The 26,653-nt window shown below is 37.9% G+C and overlaps 2 protein-coding genes across 2 annotated transcripts in view; both read right to left on the bottom strand.

Moving 5' to 3' along the window:
* Positions 1–26,653, bottom strand: part of LOC137404195 (centrobin-like) — a 184,171-nt gene that overhangs the window by 80,715 nt on the left and 76,803 nt on the right. The window lies entirely within an intron of this gene.
* Positions 11,577–22,790, bottom strand: LOC137404027 (serine/threonine-protein kinase Nek8-like). The gene is made up of 18 exons (XM_068090181.1): positions 22,559–22,790; positions 22,198–22,421; positions 21,937–22,078; positions 21,582–21,710; positions 21,333–21,458; positions 20,458–20,625; positions 19,407–19,561; positions 18,573–19,023; positions 18,060–18,278; positions 17,600–17,846; positions 17,328–17,491; positions 16,847–17,019; positions 16,316–16,467; positions 16,094–16,225; positions 15,860–15,958; positions 15,401–15,494; positions 13,126–13,230; positions 11,577–11,727 (listed from the first exon to the last, which is right to left on the bottom strand). Exons 1-18 carry the CDS (start codon positions 22,709–22,711, stop codon positions 11,577–11,579), a joined length of 3,084 nt encoding a protein of 1,027 aa, XP_067946282.1. The 5' UTR covers positions 22,712–22,790.

Here is a 26,653-nt window from a genome sequence, read left to right as displayed (position 1 = left end):
CAGAAGGGGGCGGGTCTAAACCCGTTGACCAAGAAGTACTCGTGCCCAGCACTACTCTAGATTGTCAGGGTACTAAGAAATATTTCTATTTATTTGGGTGTTTCAGCTGAGGCTTTCTTTCATTTTGTTATTGCAAATCATTTTCAAAGGACATTTTTTAATTCTGAACTATTAGCAATATATTTTACTTCATAGTATTTTTTTCAAAATTTGCTGTCAAGTTTGATTTAAAACTTTAAAAAGGTACAATTTTTATTGCATGGTTATTATATATAAACTATTTTTTCATTTGTTGAAAGATTCAACGCAATAAAAAGGAAATTGCTACTTTTACAAACTGCCCAAGGGTTGACTGTCTATTATAAGTTCTACCATTGTGCACATCTATGCATATGAATTAGAAAACTGCAGCAGAAGACAACTCCTTTGACTAGCCAACTTTTACCATCAGGACTGTTAGTACTAGAACAGTAAACTGTCATATCAATGTGACTAATGACTGTCATATGGGCTCATGACTACTAATTATATTAATAACTAACACACTGACAGTCTGGTGTGTCGTGAGAGATTGTCATGTGTAATAGCTTACTGCATGATTATCACTAATTCATTGCTATTATATACAAACTTGCTTAATTTTTTGAAATCTCTATTTTAATGAAAAGGCTCTCGCCGCTTTAACAAACAAAGGATCTCGTCGCTTTGTTCAGCCGCAAATAAAGTAGTCCGCGAATATGCATGAAAAAGGCAATTTTCGCGAACTTAACTCTGCGAATAAATTCATCCTGCGTGGGTATGTTTTTTTATCCAATCACCGAAGGTTTCATCAAAATATCTAGAACATTAGCCGAATTTCTTTACACCTTATGTACAAGCTAGGGCCGAATTACAATGCCCCTTTATGACAAGAATGTTTCGTTATTTTATTTATACTTATTTGGGTGTTTCAGCTGAGACTTGTTCATTCATTCATTCATTCATTCATTCATTCATTCATTCATGTTCATTGAGATTTCCTAACTAAGCTATCTACCACCGGTGCCATGTGACCACCTTGTTGCTAGTTTAGAATAGCTGTACACATGCTTAATACACATGACGGTTTCTCATAGTGGGTGAGACTGCCAGTTACTAGTCTGTGATCATTGCTTCATATCTGTTTATGATTTAGAAACATTTTCTGAATTCTTTTTTGTTTGTTTGTCTATTTTCATCTATAATATAACCACAAAAAATAACATGAAGAGTGTTTCTAACAGTATAAAAAGACAGGAGAAATAGAAAAAAATGTCACTCCAGGGAAGGTGATGATGAGGTCCCTGTGCGCAATAGCAAGGCTAATCAAGGCACGGAACCTGAAAGTAAAGTCAGCAGAAGTATGTCTAGTTGGTTTAGTCGTCTGGTTGTCTGAGGTAGCGCTTCAGTTCATATTTGAAAGAATTAGCATTTACAATTTTACGCAGTGTAACCAGTAGTAGATTCCATAGCAATGACTCCTGATAATCCAAACAACATTGACCAGCTTTTGATTTAAACAATGGTATTTTTAGGATAATGTGTGTTTGACGAGTGGTTAAATGTGTTATCGTCCTGTTATTGTTTCTTTCGTAAAATGTGTTGTGTGCTTTTATCAGTACTTTGTATTTGTATAACTTTTTAATAGTTGAAATTCTATTTTGGTTGAATAGCGGATTAGCTGAAAAGTCATAAGCTTTCTTGTTAATTATTCTGAGTAAACGGTTATGAAAAACTTTAACTTTGTTTATGTATTATGCCTAAAAGTATAATTTGCTTACATTACATGTCTAGTTAATCACTGTAATTTGGTTGAACTAGTTCATGCAATGCTGAACAATAACAGGCTACATATTTATGTATTTTTAAATATGGTTTGGAAGTTGGAATAAAATATTGCTCTGTAGAGGATTTGAACTCACAACATGCTGCTTGGTTAACAACACCTTAACAACTGCACTAATCGATCATTCATGAACTTTGCAGAATAATTGTACATAAAGATGTCGTCTAAACTTTATCGAGTGCTTGATCTCTCACAGCACACTAGCCTGTCACCCTGTCAGAGTACTTGTGATGTATAATTTCAAATTTTTAATCTTCTATCAAAATCTTTTTTATAGGCGGCGTTGTTCAAAGGTTGTGACAGCTTATTTGTACCCTTGTCAGATATTGAGTTTTACCTATTCAATTATGTCTTGTTGAAGAAATTAATTTATTTTCAGAAGAGTTAGGCAATAAATATTTACCGCAACAAAATCAGTGCATGTCTGAAGCCAGGATCTGCGACCAGGATAAAAAATTGCCTTGCACAGGACTTGAACTCATGATGTTTACCTTAGTAGGCAGACACTGTAATACCTGCACCAATCAATTTACCCAGTCTGTGATTTATCATACCACTTGATGATCTCTCACTACACTCTAGATTGTCAGGTTACTAGTAGATATTTATATTTATTTGGGTGTTTCAGCTGAGGCTTTCATTCATTTTGTTATTGCAAATCATCTTTAAAGGACCTTTTTTTAATTCTGAACTATGAGCAATATATTTTAATTCATAGTATTTTTTTTCACAATCTGCTATTAAGTGTGACTTAAAACTTTAAAAAGGTACTATGTTTATTGGCATTGTTATTATATATAAACCTTTTTCACTTATTGAAAATTTTAACGCAATAAAAATATATTGCTACTTTAACAAACTGCCTAAGGGTTGACTGTCTATCATGACTTCTATCATTATGTACATATATGCGTATAAATTAGAAAACTGCAGCAAATGGCATCTCCTTTTACTAGCAAACTTTTGTCATTAGGCCTGTTGGTACTAGAACAGTAAACTGGCATATCAATGTGAGTAATGGTTGTCATAAGGGTTCATCACTACTAATTATATTAATAACTAACATCCTGTAGTCTGGTGTGTTGTGTATATTTTATTTATGTTATAATATTTTATTATTATTATTATATGAGTATAGCTAGGGTGTGGGTATAATTGGTGTGTTGTGCAGCTGAAATGAAACTAGTGAGTTCGAATCCCATAGGGAGCATTCCTTTTTTCATATCTAACATTGATACATATAGATGTGGCAGCCATGCGGATAAAGCTAAATCAATTATCATATACCTACAGACTCCTGGTGATATGAATTCTACTAATAATCATTATCACAAAACCAGCAGTTAACACTCTCATCTTTTTCTCTATATCTTATATTATATATATATATATTATTTATGTTTTAATATTTTATCACTCTATAAGTACATGTAGCTAGCAAGGCTTTGCATGTTTTTTATTTTTGTTTTCTTATTGTGCATGGATAAAGTGCTATTGCATCTTTACTATATTAAGGAACAATGACTCACTCATTATGTGCAGGGAGCACTTGCCCTGTAGTATGAAGGTTTGCTTTGCACTAAGCATGCACACTGGAACAATGACTCACTCATGGGCAGGGAGCACTTGCGCTGCAGTATGAAGGTTTTGTCTGCACTGAGCATACAGACTATGCACACAGCAGCGGTATGATGTGTTTAATCATGTCTGTGGCAGTTAATATAGTTATTTTTGTAGTAACCTGGTGCATATTCTTGTCTTTTCAAGAAGATTAATAATGATACAGTTTCATGCAGAGGTGTACTTATAACAATCTTATAGACAAATAGTACTACTTATAGTCATGAGCAAACACGACAAGAAATAATTAAGAATTACTGGTCTAGACCAAGAAGCACATTCTTATCTGCATAATCTATATATCTATCTTATCTGCATATCTATTACCAGCAGCAATGAGTTGCCTCCTTGTCTGGAAAGTATGAGAGTCCAGGGTGACTGACTGTGCTACAAGTGCAATCTTTACTGTAATGTAAGTTGTGTCTGTCTGAAACTAGCGTTGGAGGTGAGGATAAAAGTCTGCTATAGATATGATTTGAGCCCTGGACATTCAATTTTGAAGATCAAAACTGTAACACCTGCACTAAGCATCTGCCTTCAGACATCACTGAATTTTTACACTGTACATGTACTTATACATTGTGTTTTAGTTTTTGCATAGGCATTCTTTCTAGCATTTCTCTGTATAGCCTTAACAAAGTTGTAATAGTGGTTTGTACCCATGATAAGTGAGAGTAAGTTTGTTCATTAGTGTGCAGTGTTCACAATCTAAAATAAACTGTGAACAACTGTGGAATGGTCTTCTGTTTTCTTAAAACTGAGTCATGAGCATACTACTTCTATTAACTCAAAGTCATGAACTTTCAAATGATCCTTTGTTTGCAAAACCAATGCTAAATCACTATGTTCCCATGATGCACAGTACTTCGGAATGTCCCCCTCCAAAGTCGAGGGCATCGCGAATTTCCATGCTACGCAGCGGTTTCCAGCAAACTAGCCAGAAAAAAATTCTTATAAATGGAAACGCCGAGCGTGGCACTTGCGCACCCAGTTCAGCCACCTCTACAGCCAGCATATCAAATACAGTCAAACTCGGCTAACCCAAACTTCATGTGACTGAGAGAAAGTGTTTGAGTTACCAGGGCATTCAAGTTATGAAAAAACTGTCACAAGTGCTTGTATTTATTGGTACAGATACAAACTATATATAAATCAAAAGCATAGATTGCTTGTTGCAAGTTAAAGTGGGTTCAAAACTCCTAACAGTTTATATACACCTTGGTCAAATGTTAGGATTTACCTATGAATTTATGTTCTGTGAAAGAAATTAATTTGGTAGCAAAAGAGTTGAGCAGCAAATCTTCACTATAATGAGTTCAGTGTATGTCTAAAGTCAAGATCAGAGACGAGGATAAAAAATTGCCTTGCACAGGACTTGAACTCATGATGTTTAGCATAGTTAGACACTGTAATACCTGCACCAATCAACTTACCCAGTCTGTGATTTATCATACCACTTGATGATCTCTCACTACACTCTAGATTGTCAGGCTACTAGTAGATATTTATATTTATTTGGGAGTTTGAGTTGAGGCTTTTTTTATTTTGTTATTGCAAATCATCTTCAAGAAATATATTTTAATTTTAAACTAGGAGCAAGTGCTTCGGTTTGTATTTTTCAGTTGTTATTTTAATTTGGTGTAATTTTTTAATGCAGTCTGAGTTTTGTTATAAAAATCTGCCATAAAATGTAGTTTGAAACTTTGAACAAATACAAAGTCAATTGACCTTTTTTATTTAATACCTTCTTCAACTTACATGTATTTATAGAAATAACTTTTTTTCTGCAAACTCTTAACCAAGCATATAACACGATTCAAGCCGTGAAAGTAATTTGATCCAGCTATCTTTATGGTGTTATGTGGCAAGAGCAGGTAACTCCATAAGAAATTGCGCGCATAATTTTCAAAAACTGAATGTAAATTCCGACTGAATGTATATTCCATTTCAGAGTCATTGATTAGCTTCTGGTCCCGCGGTATGACTACTTTTATTGGAATCATTTCTATCTTTAAAGAGCGTGGAAGACTGACTTGCGACAAAAACCTGGAGGCTTTTGAAGGTTGTTGCTGGCTAATCCTCTTGAATACTAGTGCAGAATATTTGTGCTGGTTTGTTAATTGGTTGCTAGGTGATGAGCGAGCTGATGTTGGGGTTATGAAATTATTTTTGTTTTAAACTTTAAATCCACCCAGTTACATGGTTATAATCTTGGATGGTTTAAATGCTAATCTCATTTATTTTGTATTCAAACAAACCAAAATTATTGGAGTCAAACCTGTTAGGAATCACTTTTTGTCTTTTATAGCGTTACAATAACTTCAATCTACTCGGAGATAAGCAATACTTTGTGTGTTTAGTCAATTCTTACAGCCAGTTGAATACATTAATTAAAAATACATAGTTCACGGTGTAATGGTTTCTCCCCTTCGTGGCTATAGCTTGATTAACTCTGTCTCTCACAAAATGAAGGCTTGTTTGAAGATTGTAGAAATAGTACAGCTCGATTCTACTGCAAGTCACCTGGTTATAACTCACGGGATTCCCCTGTGATCCTATTACAGTTCCTGTCAGAGGCTCTGTCAGAGACTCTCATATTGAGGCTCATATCGTTCCTCACACTGACTCATTGATCTGAAGCTAAACAATTCAGTGTTTAGCTGCCAAAGCATTGATGTCTAGAAAAAAATGACTAATCAAACTGCACCTTGCGCACCATAAAGCTATGATTGAGCAAGTTTAGCCATATCGCTCAGCGTCAGCTCACTCTGCGAAATATAGTGCAGGTTGGCAGCACACACTCTAATATCAAACTACATGTAAATACTATCACAAGGTAGCCTTTATGATTATATTGCTGTTACTCTTGGTCTGATCACTATTACTCTTGGTAAGATCACTGTTACTCTTGGTATGATATCTGGTACTCTTTGTCTGATCACTGTTACTCTTGGTCTAATCACTGGTACTCATGATCTGATCACTGGTACTCTTGGTCTGATTACTGGTTCTTTTGGTGTGATCACTGTTACTCTTGGTCTGATCACTGGTTCTTTTGGTCTGATCACTGTTACTTTTGATCTGATCACTGGTACTTTTGGTCTAATCACTGGTAATTTTGGTTTGATCACTGTTACTCCTGGTCTGATCACTAGTACTCTTGGTATGATCACTAGTACTCTTCGTTTGACCACTGTTACTTTTGGTCTGATCACTGGTACTCTTGGTCTGATCACTGGTTCTTTTGGTCTGATCGCTGGTACTCTTGGTCTGATTACTGTTACTCTTGGTCTGATTACTGGTACTCTTGGTCTGATTACTGGTACTCTTGATCTGATCACTGGTAATTTTGGTTTGATCACTGGTACTCTTTGTCTGATTACTAGTACTCTTAGGAAACTACTAATGGCTCATATGTTATGTAATACTAGAGTATGCACCAAATGACATCTTTCGTCTGTATGTGATAGTCTTTTCGGTCAGTTGTTCAAGAAGTTGGAAGTCTAAGTTACACGCTGCAGTGGTTTCAGTATGGCTTAATATTGCAGGTGGAAGGAAGATCATCAGCTTAGAGTTACACTCCCTATAGATGTAGTAAACAGATGCTAGCAGTGGTTGTGTTAGAGTGAAACTAGACGCATCGGATACATGCATCTGTGCCCAATATGGCTGACGATAGGGATCAACTTTCACTTTCTGAAATACGGATGCTGACCCCATCAGTTGTGCACATGGATGTGAAACAGATAGCCCTTTGTGTCATCATTATTCCCAAACTCAAGTTAGCCATAGAGGAACTCATGCGCGCCTCCTTTGTCAGCAACCATCTGGATGTCGTCAGTAGACACGTCTTCAATATGGAAGCTATCTATTGACCAGCCTCGACTATACATTTCTAGGTGAACACTCAAGTTTTCCACTAGCTCAGGAAATGCTTCTAAATTATAAGCAAGAAAAAATATTTTTATGTTTGACACGGGTTCCTCCGACAAATAGAAATAATCTTTACTATAATGAGAGTCGTTAAGCTACGCTGCAACGTTAAGTGTGTTAAGGAAAAAAATTGTACTGCACAAGAATCGAACACAGATATTCAGCTTCCTGAGCCTGTCACTGAACCTTTCACATCTAAGAATATCACATCTAAGAATACTTGTGTACATACTTACTAAGGTCATTAGGTAAAAAATGTGCACTCCACGAGAAGTGAGCCAGATATTCAGGTTGCCAGCTAAGTACACTACCACCTGTGCCACTCGATAACCTTGCTGCGGTGTGGAATAATTGTGCACATAGTTATTACACATAATGGTCTATTGCAGTGCACGAAACTGCCAGCGTACTAGCAATGATAAAGAAAACCAAGAATAATAATCCAAGCATTTTCGAGCAAAGCCGACTTGTGAGACAAACTAGAAGTCAGCTTTGTTTGTGCAGTCTAAAGCTGTCTGTAAACTGACTGAAAATTGCGCAGATTTGTTCTTGAATGTTCAATAAAAGTAAAAAAGCTTTCATCTTTGGTCGACGAAAAATGTTCTAAAAATCAGCTGAACTGCAGTTTGAAGTTGTTAAACTTTTTTAGTTTTTAGACATGACAACCAATCAGAGCAGAGGATTGTTTGATCATGACAACAAATCAGAGCAAAGGACTGTTTGGTATGACAACCAATCAAAGCAGATCAAGTACAGTTCTGTTTTCGTATGCAGAACAAGTCAGCGTACTATAATGACAGATAAAAAGGATGAAAGTACTTGTGTGTATCAGTTGGCGGTGCAGATCGGTTCAGGTACTCACTCTCAGATAGCCAATAACAAATTATTCCAGAATATATACACAGCTTTAAAAAAGAATAGTCCTGGTGACCCTATGACATCAGAGAGACAGAAAGTTACTAGTTGAGAGCACATGAATCATCTATATATATATTTCTATTACTCTATATAAATCTCAGTGTCTGTCTCTCGTTCGTCTGTTCAGCTGTAGCAGTAAAGTTTTAGCAACGAAAAATCACCTTTGTACTGGATTTGAACTCACAACCTGCAAATCGCAGGTTTACTAACAAGTGCTCGTAACCACAAGGCTAAGACGTTCTCATCACACTCAATGCTCGTACCATACACTGTATATCCTTTTCGTGATTGCACACGCTAAATGTGCACTTTTTATAAATAATTAATACAGTGCACCCTCGGGTTACGATGCCCTTAATATAAGATTTTTTTACATTACTTGGAACACAAAATTTTTTTTATTCTCGCCCTCCTAGGACAAAATTTTTGCTACTTTTTTGCTAGCTGTATCAACAAAGATTGCTCTAGTCGCCAGATCGCCCTGGCAGTCGGTGTACTGATTATGACGAAACAAGGAAAATGTTGATTTGATATTATTGCATTACCACAACACCTGAAAGAGATTCTATTGCATTACCACAACACCTGAAAGAGATGCTATTGCATTACCACAACACCTGAAAGAGATGCTATTGCATTACCACAACACCTGAAAGAGATGCTATTGCATTACCACAACACCTGAAAGAGATGCTATTGCATTACCACAACACCTGAAAGAGATGCTATTGCATTACCACAACACCTGAAAGAGATACTATTGCATTACCACAACACCTGAAAGAGATACTATTGCATTACCGCAACACCTGAAAGAGATACTATGCATCTCAGTTCAGCGTTATTCGTTATAAGTTTAGCAAAAATTTTGTCTGTCCATCAATCTGAAGCCGAGTTAAAAAAATATTGCTTTCAAAGTGATTTGAACTTTTGGCTTTTCAAACCGACACCTTATCATCTGCACCAATCGGCCACCTCGCCTCAAAGTTGTAATAGTTACGGAATTAGTTATTACACCCGACAATCTCTCACGGCACACAGACCGCCAGGGTGCTAGTTCTGATAATAGAAGTAATACAAACTTGAGTTAAACTTATTACTTCGGCATGTTGATGCTTTATTTACCAATTAATCATTTTTAGGCTTTTTGTGTACTTTTTGTAATGGCTACAAATCCGTTGTTTCTCGATAGATTATGTGATAAAAGTGACAAATGTGACCAGACCATGTTTTTTTAATACAAATGAGGCATTTCATATAGTGCACAGTGGGCTCCCAAAGGGAAACTTGTTCATGTGGCTTAGACTTTTGTGAAGCCAAGTCATTTCCAACATTCATGAAAATGTGATGTTTGTAGGATGCGGTTGCTATGACCTTGCTAAACGTCAAAAAATAATACTGTTGAAAACCCAGTCCATCATCTTTGAAGACAAGTTTCTCAGTTTTTTGTGCTGACCATATTGACCAGCACCACCTTCGATAAAAAGCTGTATCTCAGGTTAAATTGCTTCGATTTCAATTTCGAAAACAGTTTTGAATAGCTGAGAAACTTTTCTATTACATATAACAATTTTATGATTTTATTTGTATTGAAAATGATATGGCGTGTCACAAATATCTAAAAGTTATTTTCAAGTCTGTTCGCGGGCGTTTACTGCCACCATTTAGGCTCATACAGCTGCCCATCATTTGATGTTCAAATTACAAAAAGCCTATTAATCTTAAGTTTTTTCAAGTAGTGGAGAGTCAGATCAAGTGCCAGCCATGTTTGTCATAAGTCTTCCTGTGTTCTTATAGGACAAGTCACAGGTTGCACTATCAGGCAATTTGAATCCAGTTTACAGTTCTATCACCGATACAGTGCAGCAGCAAACTAAACCCCCACCTCTGCACCAAAAGCCTGCTTCTTACCGCAACTCTGGGTCTGTGCCTCCTTCTAACCACCCCCAAGGTAGGCCAGTTGCCCTTTTATCTTGCCTTACATGTTCTGTTGTAACCTTAGTCTATAATTGTAGTCATTTGTTCAAATCATTGATAGAGGCAACAGCACCTGACGACTCCCCACTCGTCACTATACCATTAGATGCAGTGCTCGCTGAGAGTGCGAGGGGAAGCACGGAGTTCAGTATGATCGGCGACAGAATAGCTGTAGGGAAGCCTGTTGGTTCTAAAGCTAAGCCGGGTGGTCGAGCAAAGCACATTACTTGCCGGGTTTGCCAGCTGTTCTTTTATCGAAGGGACCAGTATCAGGCACACATGAGACTACATATCAATGACCCTAATATTTCCATTTATTCATGTGAACACTGCTCATTTGTGACAAAGCGCCGTGGTGTCTTCAACACACATGTACTGAGACATACGGAAGACCTTCCGTTCAAGTGTCAATTGTGTGACTATGCGGGCCGACAGGCAAGCCTCTTGCGACTTCACATGCAGAACAAGCACCCGCAGGCAGCACTCGACCGAAGCTCTGACACTGTATCGACATCCGCACAGGTCAAGGCTGAGAACTCGTGATAGCAACAAATAGGATTTGTTAATTTTGATGAACTCTTTATATTTGCTGCCAGAAACTCGTACAGACACTGAGCAGTGCTTCTACCTTTCTACTCCCACCCCTTACTGCTGATCAGACCCGAACAGAGGCTAGGAGATATCGCAATTACTCACAATTAAGTAGCAAATTACTTACTTGCCTACCTTGCCCTCAATTCTTTGTGATAATAGAAAATGCATGTAGCTTGTGTTTTGTGTTTACTCCTTCATTTTATATTATACTTATGCCCCTGTTATGCCATTAAACCTTTATTATATAAGGTGAGGAAATAAATGATTCCAATACTACAAAAGTCAATAATGCAAAACGCGAAAAGCTTTGCTACATTGCTACACAGAGGTGTATATTATTGGTGGAAGGAATTTTGTACAATTATAATGACGGAGAGTAAAAAATCAAAAAATACTGTGAAATGTGTAAAAGTTAAAAAAATAACATCATAAAAATAACTTACATAGTCAAAAGCAACAATAAGGTAACACAATCTAATAAAATATTATGCACATTGCAGTAATAGGAAAATAATGGATTTCAACAGATGGGAGGGGATCACAGGCTAACTCAGCAGGAAAGGGAACCACAGTCTGACGCGACATGTAAACAGTATCGTGAATATTAGCCTCATTAGGCAGAATCTGACATGCTGATACATCAGATGCATTTAATAAGATGCATATAAAGTTATTGGAGGATGCATATAGAGCTCTTTGATGTTTGTTTGCTCTCAATTTCAGGGACTGGTTTGCTCGTTTGTATCCTCACCAGCTCCTGTTGCAAGGAAATTACCTTCTCTTGCATTTGCCTGCTCTGCTCTGCCAGTTCATCCCGTAGCCTGCAAAACCATGCAGTAGACATGAATAGTGACACATTGGATTTGCCTTCACTGCTTTCCACTTGCCTAGATTATATATATAGTCATACCTCGACACATGAAAGCTTCAACATATGTGCAAATTACGAGCTAAATTTCATGTAAGCAACTGTCTTGAGATATGAGAAACGTTTGAGATGAGCCGGTTCTCGATGGCCATTAAATGGCCAAGTATGTGAGAGATCGCTTTTGATAACACCATTGATCGATCTTTCTCGTCGCATCATTTTCAAAAGTTTTAATAAGGTCGGCTAAAAGCTATACTGAAAGCCGGGCAAAAAGTGTCAAGCCGGCAACAGATATTAAAAAATGAAGACCATGACAAAATTTGAAGTTAGGTTTAGTAAAAGATTAAAACTTTAAGAGTGTGTGTTTAGCGAACTAACATCATTGAAATTAAATTCAAAGTTTATGTTATATTACGTAGCGTAACAAAACTCTAGTGTATCAAAGGCGTTGTTTACCAAAGTCTCTCTCACACTGCTGTTAGCCATCACATCTATCTTGAAGGTACGAGCTCCATACAGTACTGTAAATTGTAATCTTACATTAATTGCAGACAATAACTACTAAATAGGTAATTGCTTCACTTTGTGATCAGGCACTGAACTACAACTAAAAGCATGTCATTCCCTTGTAATATACCGTTTAGGTGGTTTCTTATAACATTTACAGATTAAGTTGTATTCAATTACTTTATATACAATATATTGCTTTGACAAATGAGCACATTGATATACCAACTCAGTCTTAGAATACAATAAACTCATCTGTCGAGGTATGACTAGATTGAATTTGTGATATAAAAACCTCCCTTTGAGTGGCGATCATATTCAATAACCAATGATTATTAACTGAGTCGAGAGAAAGTGGAACTTAATATTAACAGAGTCGAGAGAAAGTGCAACTTACTTTTAATAGAGTCGAGAAAAAGTGCAATCTACTGTTAACAGAGTCGAGAAAAAGTGCAACCTGCTGTTAACAGAATCGAAAAAAGTGCAACCTGCTGTTAACAGAATCGAGGGAAAGTGCAACCTACTGTTAACAAAGTCGAGAAAAAGTGCAACCTGCTGTTAACAAAATCGAGGGAAAGTGCAACCTACTGTTGACAGAGTTGAGAAAAAGTGGAACCTACTGTTAAGAGAGTCAAGAGAAAGTGGAACCTACTGTTAACAGATTTGAGAAAAAGTGGAGCCTACTGTTAACAGAGTCGAGAGAAAGTGGAGCCTAATGTTAACAGAGTCGAAAGAAAGTGGAACCTACTGTTAACAGAGTCGAGAGAAAGTGGAGCCTATTGTTAACAGAGTTGAAAGAAAGTGGAACCTACTGTTAACAGAGTCGAGAAAAAATGCAACTTACTGGCGAATTTCTTTCTCAAGTTTTTCCTCTTTCATGGCTGCTTGAACTGACTTCTCTTTTGCCTCATCCGCCCTTTGACTGTAGGCCTCCTCTAGCTTTGATATCCTTAAATAATCAGAATTCAACTTACAACAAAGTCCCAACTCTAAATATAGTGCAGAGAAACAGATGAACGTGACTGATAAGGTTACACTAAAAGTCAAATGTGGTAGCAGACAGATCGATGAACTTCCTTCAAATGTTTAGTTAACCATAAAATATGAGAATATTTTCTGAGTAGTCATACCTTGACATATGAGTTTAATGTGTTCCGGGACTGAGCTCGTATGTCAATTTACTCGCATCTCAAGGCACTAATTCCTATATAAAATAACCAAGTAAAAATTTATTCGTTGTGATATTATGAAAAACTACCTAAAGAAGATATTACGATGAAAAAAGTGTTTTTAATTGTAATAATTCAGTATCTATGCTAACAAAGTAACAAATACCTATTTAATTGTTATGATCTGCAATAAAATATATCATCACTACGAACACAATTGAATGGAGTTTTACCTTCGAGACAGGCGTTGATAACGGTGGACTGACAAAGACTTGAGAGCAACGCGTTCGGTACATTAAACTTTTGTGACCCTCCGTAGTAGAAACTTTGAATTTAACTTCAATAAATTTTTGGCCAACCAGTTGAAAACATTTTTCAAACGGATTTGAGGACAAAAACTGGGCGATGCTGTTCTCAAAAGTGACCTCTCTCATACTTGGCCGCATCGAGTAGTGACCATCGAGAACTGGTTCATATGTTGGTATCTCAAGCATTATTCGAATCTCAAGAAAGAAACTTGCTAGAAAGCCAGCTTGTATCTCAAGTTTTTCATATGTTGGGGCACTTGTATGTATAGGTATGACTGTATTTTAATTGTGAAACCATTCCTTGTGTTGGTGTGAAGAATTAGCCTCTGATACGTCGGTGAAGTTGTTTTGAGGGAGCGCGCTGATTTTCATTTACTCCACCGATATTCAAAAACAAACCCTAGTTCTATTGCGTAATGTCTATACTTTAAATACCAACAACCCGAACTCAAGACATGCAGTTATGATTTCGATGCATCGACATAGTTGCGTAAAAGTTCATTGACCTTGCGAGTTACCCCCAAAACAAAACTTGTGTGGTAACTTACTAGCTCAATAATTAAACTGTTTCAGCAAAGTTCACTATGCTCTACTTTTAATAAAAACAGAATTTATCAAAGAACAACCAGTCACAAAATATTAAGTTTAAGATTTTATTTAAGTAGTTGGAACAAAATGAATCAAATAAAAATCAGTAAAACAGGAGAAAAAGTTAATAGATTAAATATGATCCAATATTTTAGTACATAAGGTAAAATAAGTCTATAACTACCAAATTGCAGGACTCGGCAACTAACTGCCTTACATTATATTGTAAAATAGCTCAACTTGCCTTGCTCTGTGTAGATCCAGTGACTGAATGCTGAACTTAGACAAATGCTGTGGTATTTATTCTATTGCTATTATTTATAGGATTTAAAAATAAGTCAGGGCATCATTGGCTAAAAGAAGTGTGAAAGGCAAAAAATTACATCGCGTTGTGAAAGATCCTGCGGAAAAATTATGAATATTAAAATTGCAAAACAGTTACTTTTGCGGTTGTCTGGTATCAAATTGTCATTTCTAGCTTCGGTCTGGTCTTGGTTCAGACGGTTAGTAGAGGTAGTCTCTGGGCACCTTATCAAGTGTGTATTTTGCTGGCTATCTTTTGTTTACTGGATTTGGTCTTTCTCCTAACCCTTGGTCTGGTAGCTCACATGTTTGGAGGGACGGGTCTTGTAACCGCATATGAGATAGTGGAATCGCAGGTTATGAAGGTGTTGACTCTCACGAAAGTGCAGCGTGTATAATTTCCTAGCCATGGAAATGATCCTTTGGTCAGATCCTTTGGTCAGGTGTCAGATAACTAGGTTTTCATAAGTCGAGCCTTCTCCGATTGGTGATTAAGTGCAGCTTGTGGTTTCAGAAGTATACTCCATTCTTTTTCCAAAGCCTTTGTTCAAACATCAACATTCCTCAAAGCCGACGAGATTGGCAGCAATTGCTCTCTTTACCAAGAGCATGCTTATATTTGCAAGACCGCTATTCGTTAATAGTGAGTAGAGATGGTGTGAACTTGCTTATAAGGTCACCTGACAAGTTCATCGACTATCATAAGTGAGCCAACAACAACAAAATCCGAGTCATATAGTAAAAGACTTACCTCAACTCTGCCTCTTTTTTCAATAAATCATTTTCAAGCTCAACTCGAGAATCTGGTTGCTCACTCACTTTGGTACCCTCTAACCTCCTGACACCTGTAAAGCAATTACCAGACGCTATCATGTGAGAAATGCATTTATCCTGACAGATCTTCCCATGTCTGGTGTTGATTTCTATGGATGCTTCTTCTAGATTAAAATGGTACAAGTGTTAAGATGGTGACTTTTTCACTTGAAGACCTCTAGCCCTTGGTTTATTTAAAAAAACCAATGCTTTTGACCAAGTATTTGTTTCTTGGTCTGGCCGATGCTGCACACAGTAGATGGGCAGGTTCTATCTTACCTTAGCTGGCAGTATAAACACCACGGGATATATCAGGAGAAGGACAGGTTATATCTTACCTTTGCTGGCAGTAAGAATACCACGAGATATATCAGAGGATGGGAAGGTTTTATCTTACCTTTGCTGGCAGTAGGAACACCACGAGATATATCAGGAGATGGAAGTGAAGCTGTCGGTGAGTCAGCAGTCCAGGCTGTGCTGATAGGCTGGCTTGTTTCTAGCAAGCAGAACAAGTAAGTAATGTAGCAGAAAAACATTGATTAGCTGCAGACCAAACTCTATTTTGAATGAATGACAAGATATTCAGTTGATAAATTTTCCAGATCACAGGCTAATATAGACTATGTATTACCATCTTCCTCGCTGCTAGACCCTGAATAATCTTTCGGCCTCTTTTTATGGAATACAGTGGCTTTACCCGATGGTCTCTCCCTTATAGCCTTCGTCGGTGACATGGGAGGCTTACTGATCACCCTTTTTGCATCTATGAAAAATGAATTGGTCATATAGTTTGTTGATTATTTTGCAAACAAACACCAAATATTTCTGTTCTCAAAGGAAGCAATGCACAAACCATCAAGAGGCTCAGCGTCTTTGCCAAAGACTGGAGCCTCAGCTAGTTCTCCCTTTAGCCAGGTGGGGACGGTGCTTGTTGTGTCCATCTCACTGAGTTCACTGTCCTCTAAGGCCTCCCTGCTAGACGCAGAACTCCTCAGGTTTGTTTGGCTGTCAAGGGTGAGTCACATTTGATGATAGCTTTTTAAGTACAAGCCAATATTAAAAAGTTGATTGATTAACTGCTCAATGCTGCTGCTAACTTATGGCTATCTGTAAGTGCCAACATCAGTTACAACCATCTACTATTCATGTTTTTCACTACCTGGTGGGACACACAGATAGACACCAGCTGCTGTAGCTGCAGTTTTACAAAGTTAATAATATGAAACAGAGAAACTAACAACAGTGTGACATCATGAATACCTTGTTGGGGAGCACATGTGTGAAACCATCAATCCTAACTGAACGCGCATGTATTATAGATAGATTTTCTTTCATTTGATAAACTAGATCCCTATTGGGATAAATGTGGGGTGTGTCATCGTACCTTCCTAAGCTCTTTTGATTTGACCGTCGCTTCTTTAATTTTTTTTGGGCAGGAGGCGCGGTAGTTTCAACAAGTACAATGATGTTTTCTCCGTGACAAGTGAAGCAGGAAAGAGCAGCGGTCTCTGACTGCTCGGACTGTATGTTCATGAGTGGAGTAGGTTGAAACTGCGTCTGCAACAGATATGGTGCCTGTAATGACAGACCTTCTTTCACCAACAGTGAGATGTATGTTGACAAAAGGTCTGAAGACCAGGGAGACATGACCTTGAAACAAAATCTCTGATAAAAAAATATTTCAATTGGTGTAGTCAGAATCTGTAACTTCAGACTGGAGAGTATATAACAAAACTAGAATAAAGATAGATGTACTATTGATGCGATTGTTATTACAAAGTTGATTTGCTACTGATAGAGAATCATAGACATAGAGATATGCTGTCACCAACAAAATATAATAGTAGAAGTTTATTTGTTCAAACCTCGAGTTGGTCAATTAACGAAGCCTCTCGTGAACTCGAGGCTCGCACACTGTTAGCACCAGCTGATCCCAGCTGTCGGTGACCCAAAGATGATGCTTCACTTTCGCAATCTAGCTCAAGGTTCTGTCTTTCAACAGACACTTTGCGACCTCCAGAGTGTGACCCTGAAAATGAACTATCAAGAGTAGCATTGAATTATGATAGCCAAATGTGTCTCCTCGCTGTAAAAAACTAATTGTGATGTTCACTCATAAGATAGAGAGTAAACGAACCGAGGTGATCCAAGCCCTGTGATTCTTTTAGAGCACTCGAAATGCTGCTCTGACTAAGTGATCGCTGACTGCTCGCTGACCCTTGCCTCGACCTTACTGCCTCATTGGAGAGTTGCCGCTTCACGCTGCTAGGGTCAAGCCAATTGCGTGAGTCAGTGGAAGGTGCTTGCTTGTATCTGGAGCCAAGGAGAAGCAGCTGACCATTGCTTATGCTAACGACAGTGCTAAGAGGTGTGCAGCCGACTTGCTGTAACAGATGAGCTGAATTACCAGCATGGTGCTAGGTCCACGTGACATAAGTGCAGATGAAAGCAGAAAGGTCGTGAAAAGAATGAAGCTGTTTTATAGAAAGAAATATGACATGGAAATTCAAATACACTATGCATACCACCGTTACGTGAAAGACAACAATATCTAAAGAAGCTAAATTGATGTCTAGCACGAAGAGCTGATGATTTACCATGCTGTTCACTTGCAAAAGAGACTTGACATTAACAAGTCCTTGCTGAGGCTTACAGTCTCCGCTGCCAAGCTGAGCTTCTGAATTACGACCAAAAGTGATGACCTGGCCGCCCTCAATAAGGACAGCCGTATGTTGAGCACCCATGCTAATGGACGTGACAATAAACCGGCAAAGGTCACGCACTACTGCCGGTTCCTTTGAACCTTCAACCTCAGCCTGCAAATAAATTGAAAAATTGAAATGCAGTGAAACAAAAAAAATACCAACGCGCTGGTAGGCTAACTTTCCCCAAGTTCAAATACTGGTTAAAATTTCACAATTGTCGGAGTTTTACAGAGTAAACTACTCCGATAGCAACCCTGTCATCTACTGCTACATAAAATGCTTCTATTTCACCACTTCAATGGATTTTGATGATAATCAGGTCAACATCAAATTAGGTCAACATCAAATTATACGTCGCTTTATACGCTAACAAACAAATTCAAATTCTGGGGAAAGCTCACTCACTTTACTAAAAGCCTTTTTAAGGGCAGCAAGAAAACCTTGGCGATTGTTGAGACCGAGTCGATTGTTCTTGTTGCTGCCGCATGCCCAAACGCTGCCAACATCTGTGAGAAACATGGTGCCAGTCTCACTGCAGAACACTTCCTTCACCTTCACTGGCTCAGAAAAAGCTACCTTCTGCGGAAGACTAGCGTTATCCTCACTCCCTAGCCCGAGTTTGCCATAAGCTCCATTGCCCCATGTGTATACGTCTCCGCTGTTGCCTACGATGGCGACGTGTTCAGTTCCGCAGGCTATGGACACAACATCGACATGGAGAAGAGCCTCAATAAGCTTAGGCTTGTTCAGTGATTGCTCTTCATTATGACCAAGACAGCCGGATGCCGCGTCACCACAAGTCATCACAATCCCATTGTTGCTAGCAAAGACACTGAAACCATCGCCACAGCATGCTCTACAAAAGACAACAACTCTCCTAGATGCTCAACAAGAGACAACAACTCCCCTAGATGCTCAACAAGAGACAACAACTTTTCTAGATGCTCAACACACAAAAAACACTTTTAGACACTTTACAAGAGGCAACAAACTATCAACTATTAATAGACATAAGAAATGGAATTCTTCAGAACAATTAATAATAACTTAAAAATATAACGGCACAATAGTGTACTGATAAATCTATGTGGTGATAAATCTATGTAGTTATAAATCTATGTAGTGATAAATCTATGTACTGATAAATCTATGTAGTGATAAATCTATGTAGTGATAAATCTATGTAGTGATAAATCTATACAGTGATAAATCTATGTAGCAATGAATCTATGTACTTGCCTGTTGACTGACTTGCTCTTCAGAGCCTGAACTAGTACAGGTGTCTGCCTGCTCTTGTCATCTCCATGGCCGAGCTGCCCCTCAGTGCCTCTACCATATGTGAACACCATACACTCCTGGCTTATTATGATAGCATGTTCACGCCCCACTGCAACCTACAACGTCCATAAGTGTACAACCTGGTATATGTATGGTTGGTATCTGATAAGGTTAACAACATGTTGGAACAGGTACGTGGTAAATATCTTGTAGGTGTAAATACTACCTACAATTTGAAAATTATAAAAATACTCGCAAATATTTGATTATCAGGCATAAAATGAGAAGTGAGTCAGACACCTATCATTTTTCTTTGTAAGAGCTCAAGAACTTGCAATCACTATTCAACAGTCACCTCAACATAAAATCATACACAAGTCTGAATCTAAGGCTACAAATGATGTCATTTACTTGATTAAGACTTGCTCTTTAGTTGTTACAGATTGCTTCCTCATGAGCATTATGTTCATATGAATAGTATGTACATATGTACTTGTTGTACGTGTATCATATGAATAGTACGTACATATGTACTTGTTGTACGTGTATCATATGAATAGTATGTCCATATGTACTTGTTGTACGTGTATCATATGGCTTAATACTTTAATTTCTGATAACTCACGACTTTTGGATTTGCAATTTACTCAATTGCAACCCAAAACGTTGCAACTGAGTAAATGAAAGTAAAGAGGATAAGGGTGGCAATTGAAAATAAAATACAACAATTATGAAATAATGAAAATATATGTCAAGTCGACTTGTAAGCTTCACCTAGTCTAAGTTAAATTATATAATATAATAATTAATATATAATACATATATAATATAAATTAAATTATAAATGAAATCTTGATGATAAAGTTATAGGAATAACCTCTTTTTCGATTGCTCATCCATGAATATATATTTTAATATTTCTCTTTAAATCATTACCCATAATGCTATGCTTTATTATCTATTCATTCATCATTAGTAACAATGGTGCTCAGGTCCGAGTTTTCACACTCACCTCTTTGACTTTGATCTTATTGGGCACATGAATTGGGGTCAAGGCCAGGCTCTGCGTTGTGAGGTAGTAAAGTACTGACATGGTCTTCTTGCTCTGATTACTATCATGAGAGTTTCCCAACTCATCATCTGCTTCTGCACCTCTATCATCAGAATACTTGGCCATTACCTGTAAAGAATAAAGGTGGTACTGTAAGAATAGCGAGTGACACAACATACTGTGTATAACTAGCAAATGGAAAGGCCACCGAATGTGCAACCTAACAATGAGAAAAGTCCTGCGTGAAACTCATCAACATTAAGTCCACAACTGCAACTGACCGTGTGAGACAAGGCCTCAAATGCAAAACTAAGGAAAAAGTAGAGAAAAGGTGGAGATGGAGTGGAGATAAGGCGGTAATAGGGTGGAGATAGGGCGGAGATAAGGTGGAGATAGGGCGGAGATAAGGTGGAGATAGGGCGGTGTTAGGGTGAAGATAGGGCGGAGATAAGGCAGTAATAGGGTGGAGATAGGGCGGAGATAGGGTGAAGATAAGGCGGTGATAGAGTAGAAATACGTCGGTGATAGGGTGGAGATAGGGCGGAGATAGGGTTGAAACAGGGTCATGATAAGAACTACTATTGAAGAGCTGGTGTGGATGTGTTATAAAACCATCTAGTTATGTTGTGAGTCCATGAAAATTTGGAACCAACTTGTGCTGAATTGTACTTGCGGGAATTCCTCTCCAGATAAACTTTTTTGTTCCACTTTCCAAGAATTCCATCCATCAATCAGTATGCTGTGTTACTAACTTATAAGCAAATCAAAGCTCAACGGAACAAAATTAATTAAAATCGAAGCTCACTCAAGCACAACAAGGGGCACATTTAACTTACGGAAGGTAGGACATCAGTCCACAATTCATCAGCAGATGGCCGCTTGTTTGGATCTCGGTCTAGCATCCTTTCTACTATCTCTTTGAACTCACCGCTGTAGGGTCCCTTGACAGGAGTGTAGATTCCCTGGGCAAAGACAAAAATTCTGATGATATCGATAACCAGCTTAGACGAATGATAACTAAACAAATACTAACTGCGTGCTAAGATTGAACAAAGTGAACACATTTGGTGACATGTTAAACTTACCTTCATTATTTTATTGACAACGGCTGGTAGGTTTGATCCTTCAAATGTTTTCTCAAGGCAGGCCATTTCATAAAGAATACATCCCAAAGACCAGATGTCAGACTTGGGTCCATAAGGCTTGCCTTCACACTGCGTAAAAGATACAGCAACAATACGCTGATGACCCTTTAGAGCTCATTTAGTGAGAGGTTGTCTGAACCGGTTCATCACTATACAATGTTGACACTTGTCGGCATGTGTCTGTCACGAGTGACAGTGCCTAACATCCTATTTAGTCACATCTATGGCACCCTATCTACATAGATAGATCCGCCAATATTAGCGCAGCGGGAGAAAACACATAAAAATGACTCACCATCTCAGGGCTGATGTAATAAGGGGTTCCAACAACAGTGTTTGCTCCTTTTCCGCCAGTTGTCAGCATTTTGGAAATACCAAAGTCACCCATTTTAATGTGTCCTTCCTTCGTGAGAAATATATTTTGAGTTTTAAGATCCCTGTTTAAAAGAAATGGATGCTGTCAGAGCAAACATGAGTAAAATCCTTAGTATACTAACTCTGGTGTAATTGCAAAAAAATAGTAGGAATGACAAAGTTTTTTTCTCTGATTTCAAACCTGTGCAAAACTTTGTGTCCGTGAATGTGTTTAATAGCAGAAACCATTTGGTGGAACATATCAAGGATGCGACGTTCTTCGAGTGGTTGCTCACGCTTTGAGAGCAGCTGAGCGAGTGTGCCTCCATCGGCATAGTCCATTTCTATCATAAGTATTCCATCTTCCTCAAAGGAGTCAAAATAAGAGATGATGTTTGGATGCTCGAGCATAGAGAGTACTTTTACCTGCAAGTAATATCTACAGGTTAGATTTATGGGTCTCTTTGCGAAATGCAAATTATGAAAAGCATAAAAATCCTTGAAAGAAGTCAGACAGCAACACTATCTGTTTGACTCGCAGAATAGGAATAAAATAAACTCACTTCGTTCAAAGCCATTTGTCGTTCACCTGCGTTCAAGTCATGCATGTTGATCTCCTTTAGTATGACCAATGAGTCATCATCCTTCTTTCGATACAGGACAGCTGAGCCATACGCACCCTTACCGACCGTCCGAATCTTCTCAAAAAATGACATGCTTTGCTTACTCGAAGTTGGCCGCAATTTATCGACTCGGAAGTAGAGAGAACCAACAGTTCTGTAAGAATTGGCAATGATCAGTTAACTCACACTCTGTATGGCTTAAAGATAGACTACGGTTTATAACCTTGGAAGACTCAACACCCTTCCTTGTGTTTCTGAGATTTGTTATCAGAATGCAGCCTCATGTAAAAACAGTGTAAGGTAAAACCATAACAAGCTCAATGTTTGTGAAAGGAAGTGTGTGAATTCTAGGCCAATAAAAACTACAATTACCACTCTGCCCATAAGTGTCTCATACCAAAACACGATAGCTTTACATTGAATGTAAATGTATGTTATCCAGAATACATGGTTAAAGAGAAAACGAGCGCAAGACAAACATAAGGCACCAACACACCCAGCTTTTGCTTACCTGATATTTCCCTTGCTGAAAGAGTGGTCAAATAATTATGGCTATGGAACCGATGTGAAAAAAGTACACAGCATAAAATAGTGTTATAAAACTTACCTCTCATCATCCTCCTCGCCTAGTCTCTTCAGTGAGATGTTTGCACCAAGAAGGTCTCTACTGAGGCCACATGCCACCTGAACATATTTGTGAGAAAAAAAGGAGGGGTTGCAAGAATTACGCATAACAAGATCCAAAGTAACCTTCGCACTTACTTTCAACTACTTTCCTTTCATTTTTAGACTACGTTCCACAACTGAGTGTAGAAGAAAATGTTGCACGATCAGACTTAAAAAAAGATGGTCATTAATGGAAAAAACAAATGAGAACCAAAGGCTATGTTTTGTAACTAAGTTATGATAGAAAGCATGTGCTATACACGAAATTAATTGTTTGCTAGTTGTACCCATAGACTTATGTATCTAAATGCTGTTTCTACGAAGAGTTACTTTGTACTTCATCTAGAAATTACAATCTGCAGAGAAGCTTTAGATTTTCAATTCAGCTTTAACCTAAAACTTGACGGAGAACATTTTATCAAAATTATAATATTATTGGATAGTCAAGAGCGAATGAGGTGAAAGAGGAAACAACTACTGGTGGTCTGACTATGAACGCCTTACTTTTGTTATGAGAGATATTTCACTACTGATTGTCTCTCCTTCGCTTGTGTCAGCTGCTGAGCAGAGAAGAAAGTCGAGTCTCGCATTCACCCAAGAAGTGTCGATGTGATTGTCAGCGAGGGCAGCAAAGAACTCTCTCACTGATCCCATTTCTATCACACTCTCGCGTGTTAAAAGCTGCGTATCAGGAAATACATAAAATAATATTATGGAATAGGCAAAGTAGCAGAGTTATTTGTACATTTATTATATCGAGGAAATATGAGAGTACAATGAAGTACCCTATTCATCGTTGGTCCTGACACAAACCTTTTCATCGACTCCACAGAGAGTGATGGTCGTCAGAGAACAATTGAATATCAGAGCAATACTTTCATACTTCTGTGAGTTGACAGCTGTAGCAACAGTGCCTGAATAATAAGGTACAGTAATATGAGAGATAACAGACAGCTGTAGTAACAATGCCTGAATTATAAGGTATGAGAATATGAGAGATAACAGACAGTTGTAGTAACAGTGCCTGGATAATAAGGTACAAGAATATGAGAGATAACAGACAGCTGTAGTACCAATGCCTGGATAATAAGGCACAAGAACATGAGAGATAACATACAGCTGTAGTAACAGTGCCTGGATAATAAGGTACAAGAACATGAGAGAAAACAGACAGCTATAGTAACAGTGCCTGGATAATAAGGTACAAGAACATGAGAGATAATAAACAGCTGTAGTAACAGTGCCTGGATAATAAGGTACAAGAACATGAGAGAAAACAGACAGCTATAGTAACAGTGCCTGGATAATAAGGTACAAGAACATGAGAGATAACATACAGCTGTAGTAACAGTGCCTGGATAATAAGGTACAAGAACATGAGAGAAAACAGACAGCTATAGTAACAGTGCCTGGATAATAAGGTACAAGAACATGAGAGATAACATACAGCTGTAGTAACAGTGCATGGATAATAAGGTACAAGAATATGAGAGATAACAGACAGCAGTAGTAACAGTGCCTGGATAATAAGGTACAAGAATATGAGAGATAACAGACAGCTGTAGTACCAATGCCTGGATAATAAAGTACAAGAATATGAGAGATAACAGACAGCTGTAGTAACAGTGCCTGGATAATAAAGTACCAGATTATGAGAGAAAACAGACAGCTATAGTAACAGTGCCTGGATAATAAGGTACAAGAATATGAGAGATAACAGACAGCTGTAGTAACAGTGCCTGGATAATAAGGTACAAGAATATGAGAGATAACAGACAGCTATAGTAACAGTGCCTGGATAATAAGGTACAAGAATATGAGAGATAACAGACAGCTGTAGTAACAGTGCCTGGATAATAAGGTACAAGAATATGAGAGATAACAGACAGCTATAGTAACAGTGCCTGGATAATAAGGTACAAGAATATGAGAGATAACAGACAGCTGTAGTAACAGTGCCTGGATAATAAGGTACAAGAATATGAGAGATAACAGACAGCTATAGTAGCAGTGCCTGGATAATAAGGTACAAGAATATGAGAGATAACATACAGCTGTAGTAACAGTGCCTGGATAATAAGGTACAAGAATATGAGAGATAACAAACAGCTGTAGTAACAGTAACTGGATAATAAAGTACAAGAATATGAGAGATAACATACAGCTGTAGTAACAGTGTCTGGATAATAAGGTACAAGAATATGAGAGATAACAGACAGTTGTAGTAACAGTGCCTGGATAATAAGGTACAGGAATATGAGAGATAACAGACAGCTGTAGTAACAGTGCCTGGATAATAAGGTACAAGAATATGAGAGATAACAGACAGCTATAGTAGCAGTGCCTGGATAATAAGGTACAAGAATATGAGAGATAACATACAGCTGTAGTAACAGTGCCTGGATAATAAGGTACAAGAATATGAGAGATAACAGACAGCTGTAGTAACAGTACCTGGATAATAAGGTGCAAGAATATGAGATATAACAGACAGCAGTAGTAACAGTGCCTGGATAATAAGGTACAAGAATATGAGAGATAACAGACAGCTGTAGTAACAGTAACTGGATAATAAAGTACAAGAATATGAGAGATAACATACAGCTGTAGTAACAGTGTCTGGATAATAAGGTACAAGAATATGAGAGAAAACAGACAGCTGTAGTAACACTGCCTGGATAGTAAGGTACAAGAATATGAGAGATAACAGACAGTTGTAGTAACAGTGCCTGGATAATAAGGTACAGGAATATGAGAGATAACAGACAGCTGTAGTAACAGTGCCTGGATAATAAGGTACAAGAATATGAGAGATAACATACAGCTGTAGTAACAGTGCCTGGATAATAAGGTACAAGAATATGAGAGATAACAGACAGCTGTAGTAACAGTACCTGGATAATAAGGTACAAGAATATGAGATATAACAGACAGCTGTAGTAACAGTACCTGGATAATAAGGTACAAGAATATGAGAGATAACAGACAGCTGTAGTAACAGTGCCTGGATAATAAGGTACAGGAATATGAGAGATAACAGACTGCTGTAGTAACAGTGCCTGGATAATAAGGTACAAGAATATGAGAGATAACATACAGCTGTAGTAACAGTGCCTGGATAATAAGGTACAAGAATATGAGGGATAACAGACAGCTATAGTAACAGTGCCTGGATAATAAGGTACAAGAATATGAGAGATAACAGACAGCTGTAGTAGCAGTGCCTGGATAATAAGGTACAAGAACATGAGAGAAAACAGACAGCTATAGTAACAGTGCCTGGATAATAAGGTGCAAGAATATGAGAGATAACAAACTGCTGTAGTAACAGTGCCTGGATAATAAGGTACAAGAATATGAGAGATAACA

This window comes from Watersipora subatra, chromosome 9 (assembly GCF_963576615.1).
Source record: "Watersipora subatra chromosome 9, tzWatSuba1.1, whole genome shotgun sequence".
Taxonomy (NCBI): Eukaryota; Metazoa; Bryozoa; class Gymnolaemata; order Cheilostomatida; family Watersiporidae; genus Watersipora; species Watersipora subatra.
The sequence above is the reverse complement of the archived record's forward strand: the minus strand, read 5'-3'. Positions and strand labels throughout refer to the sequence as shown.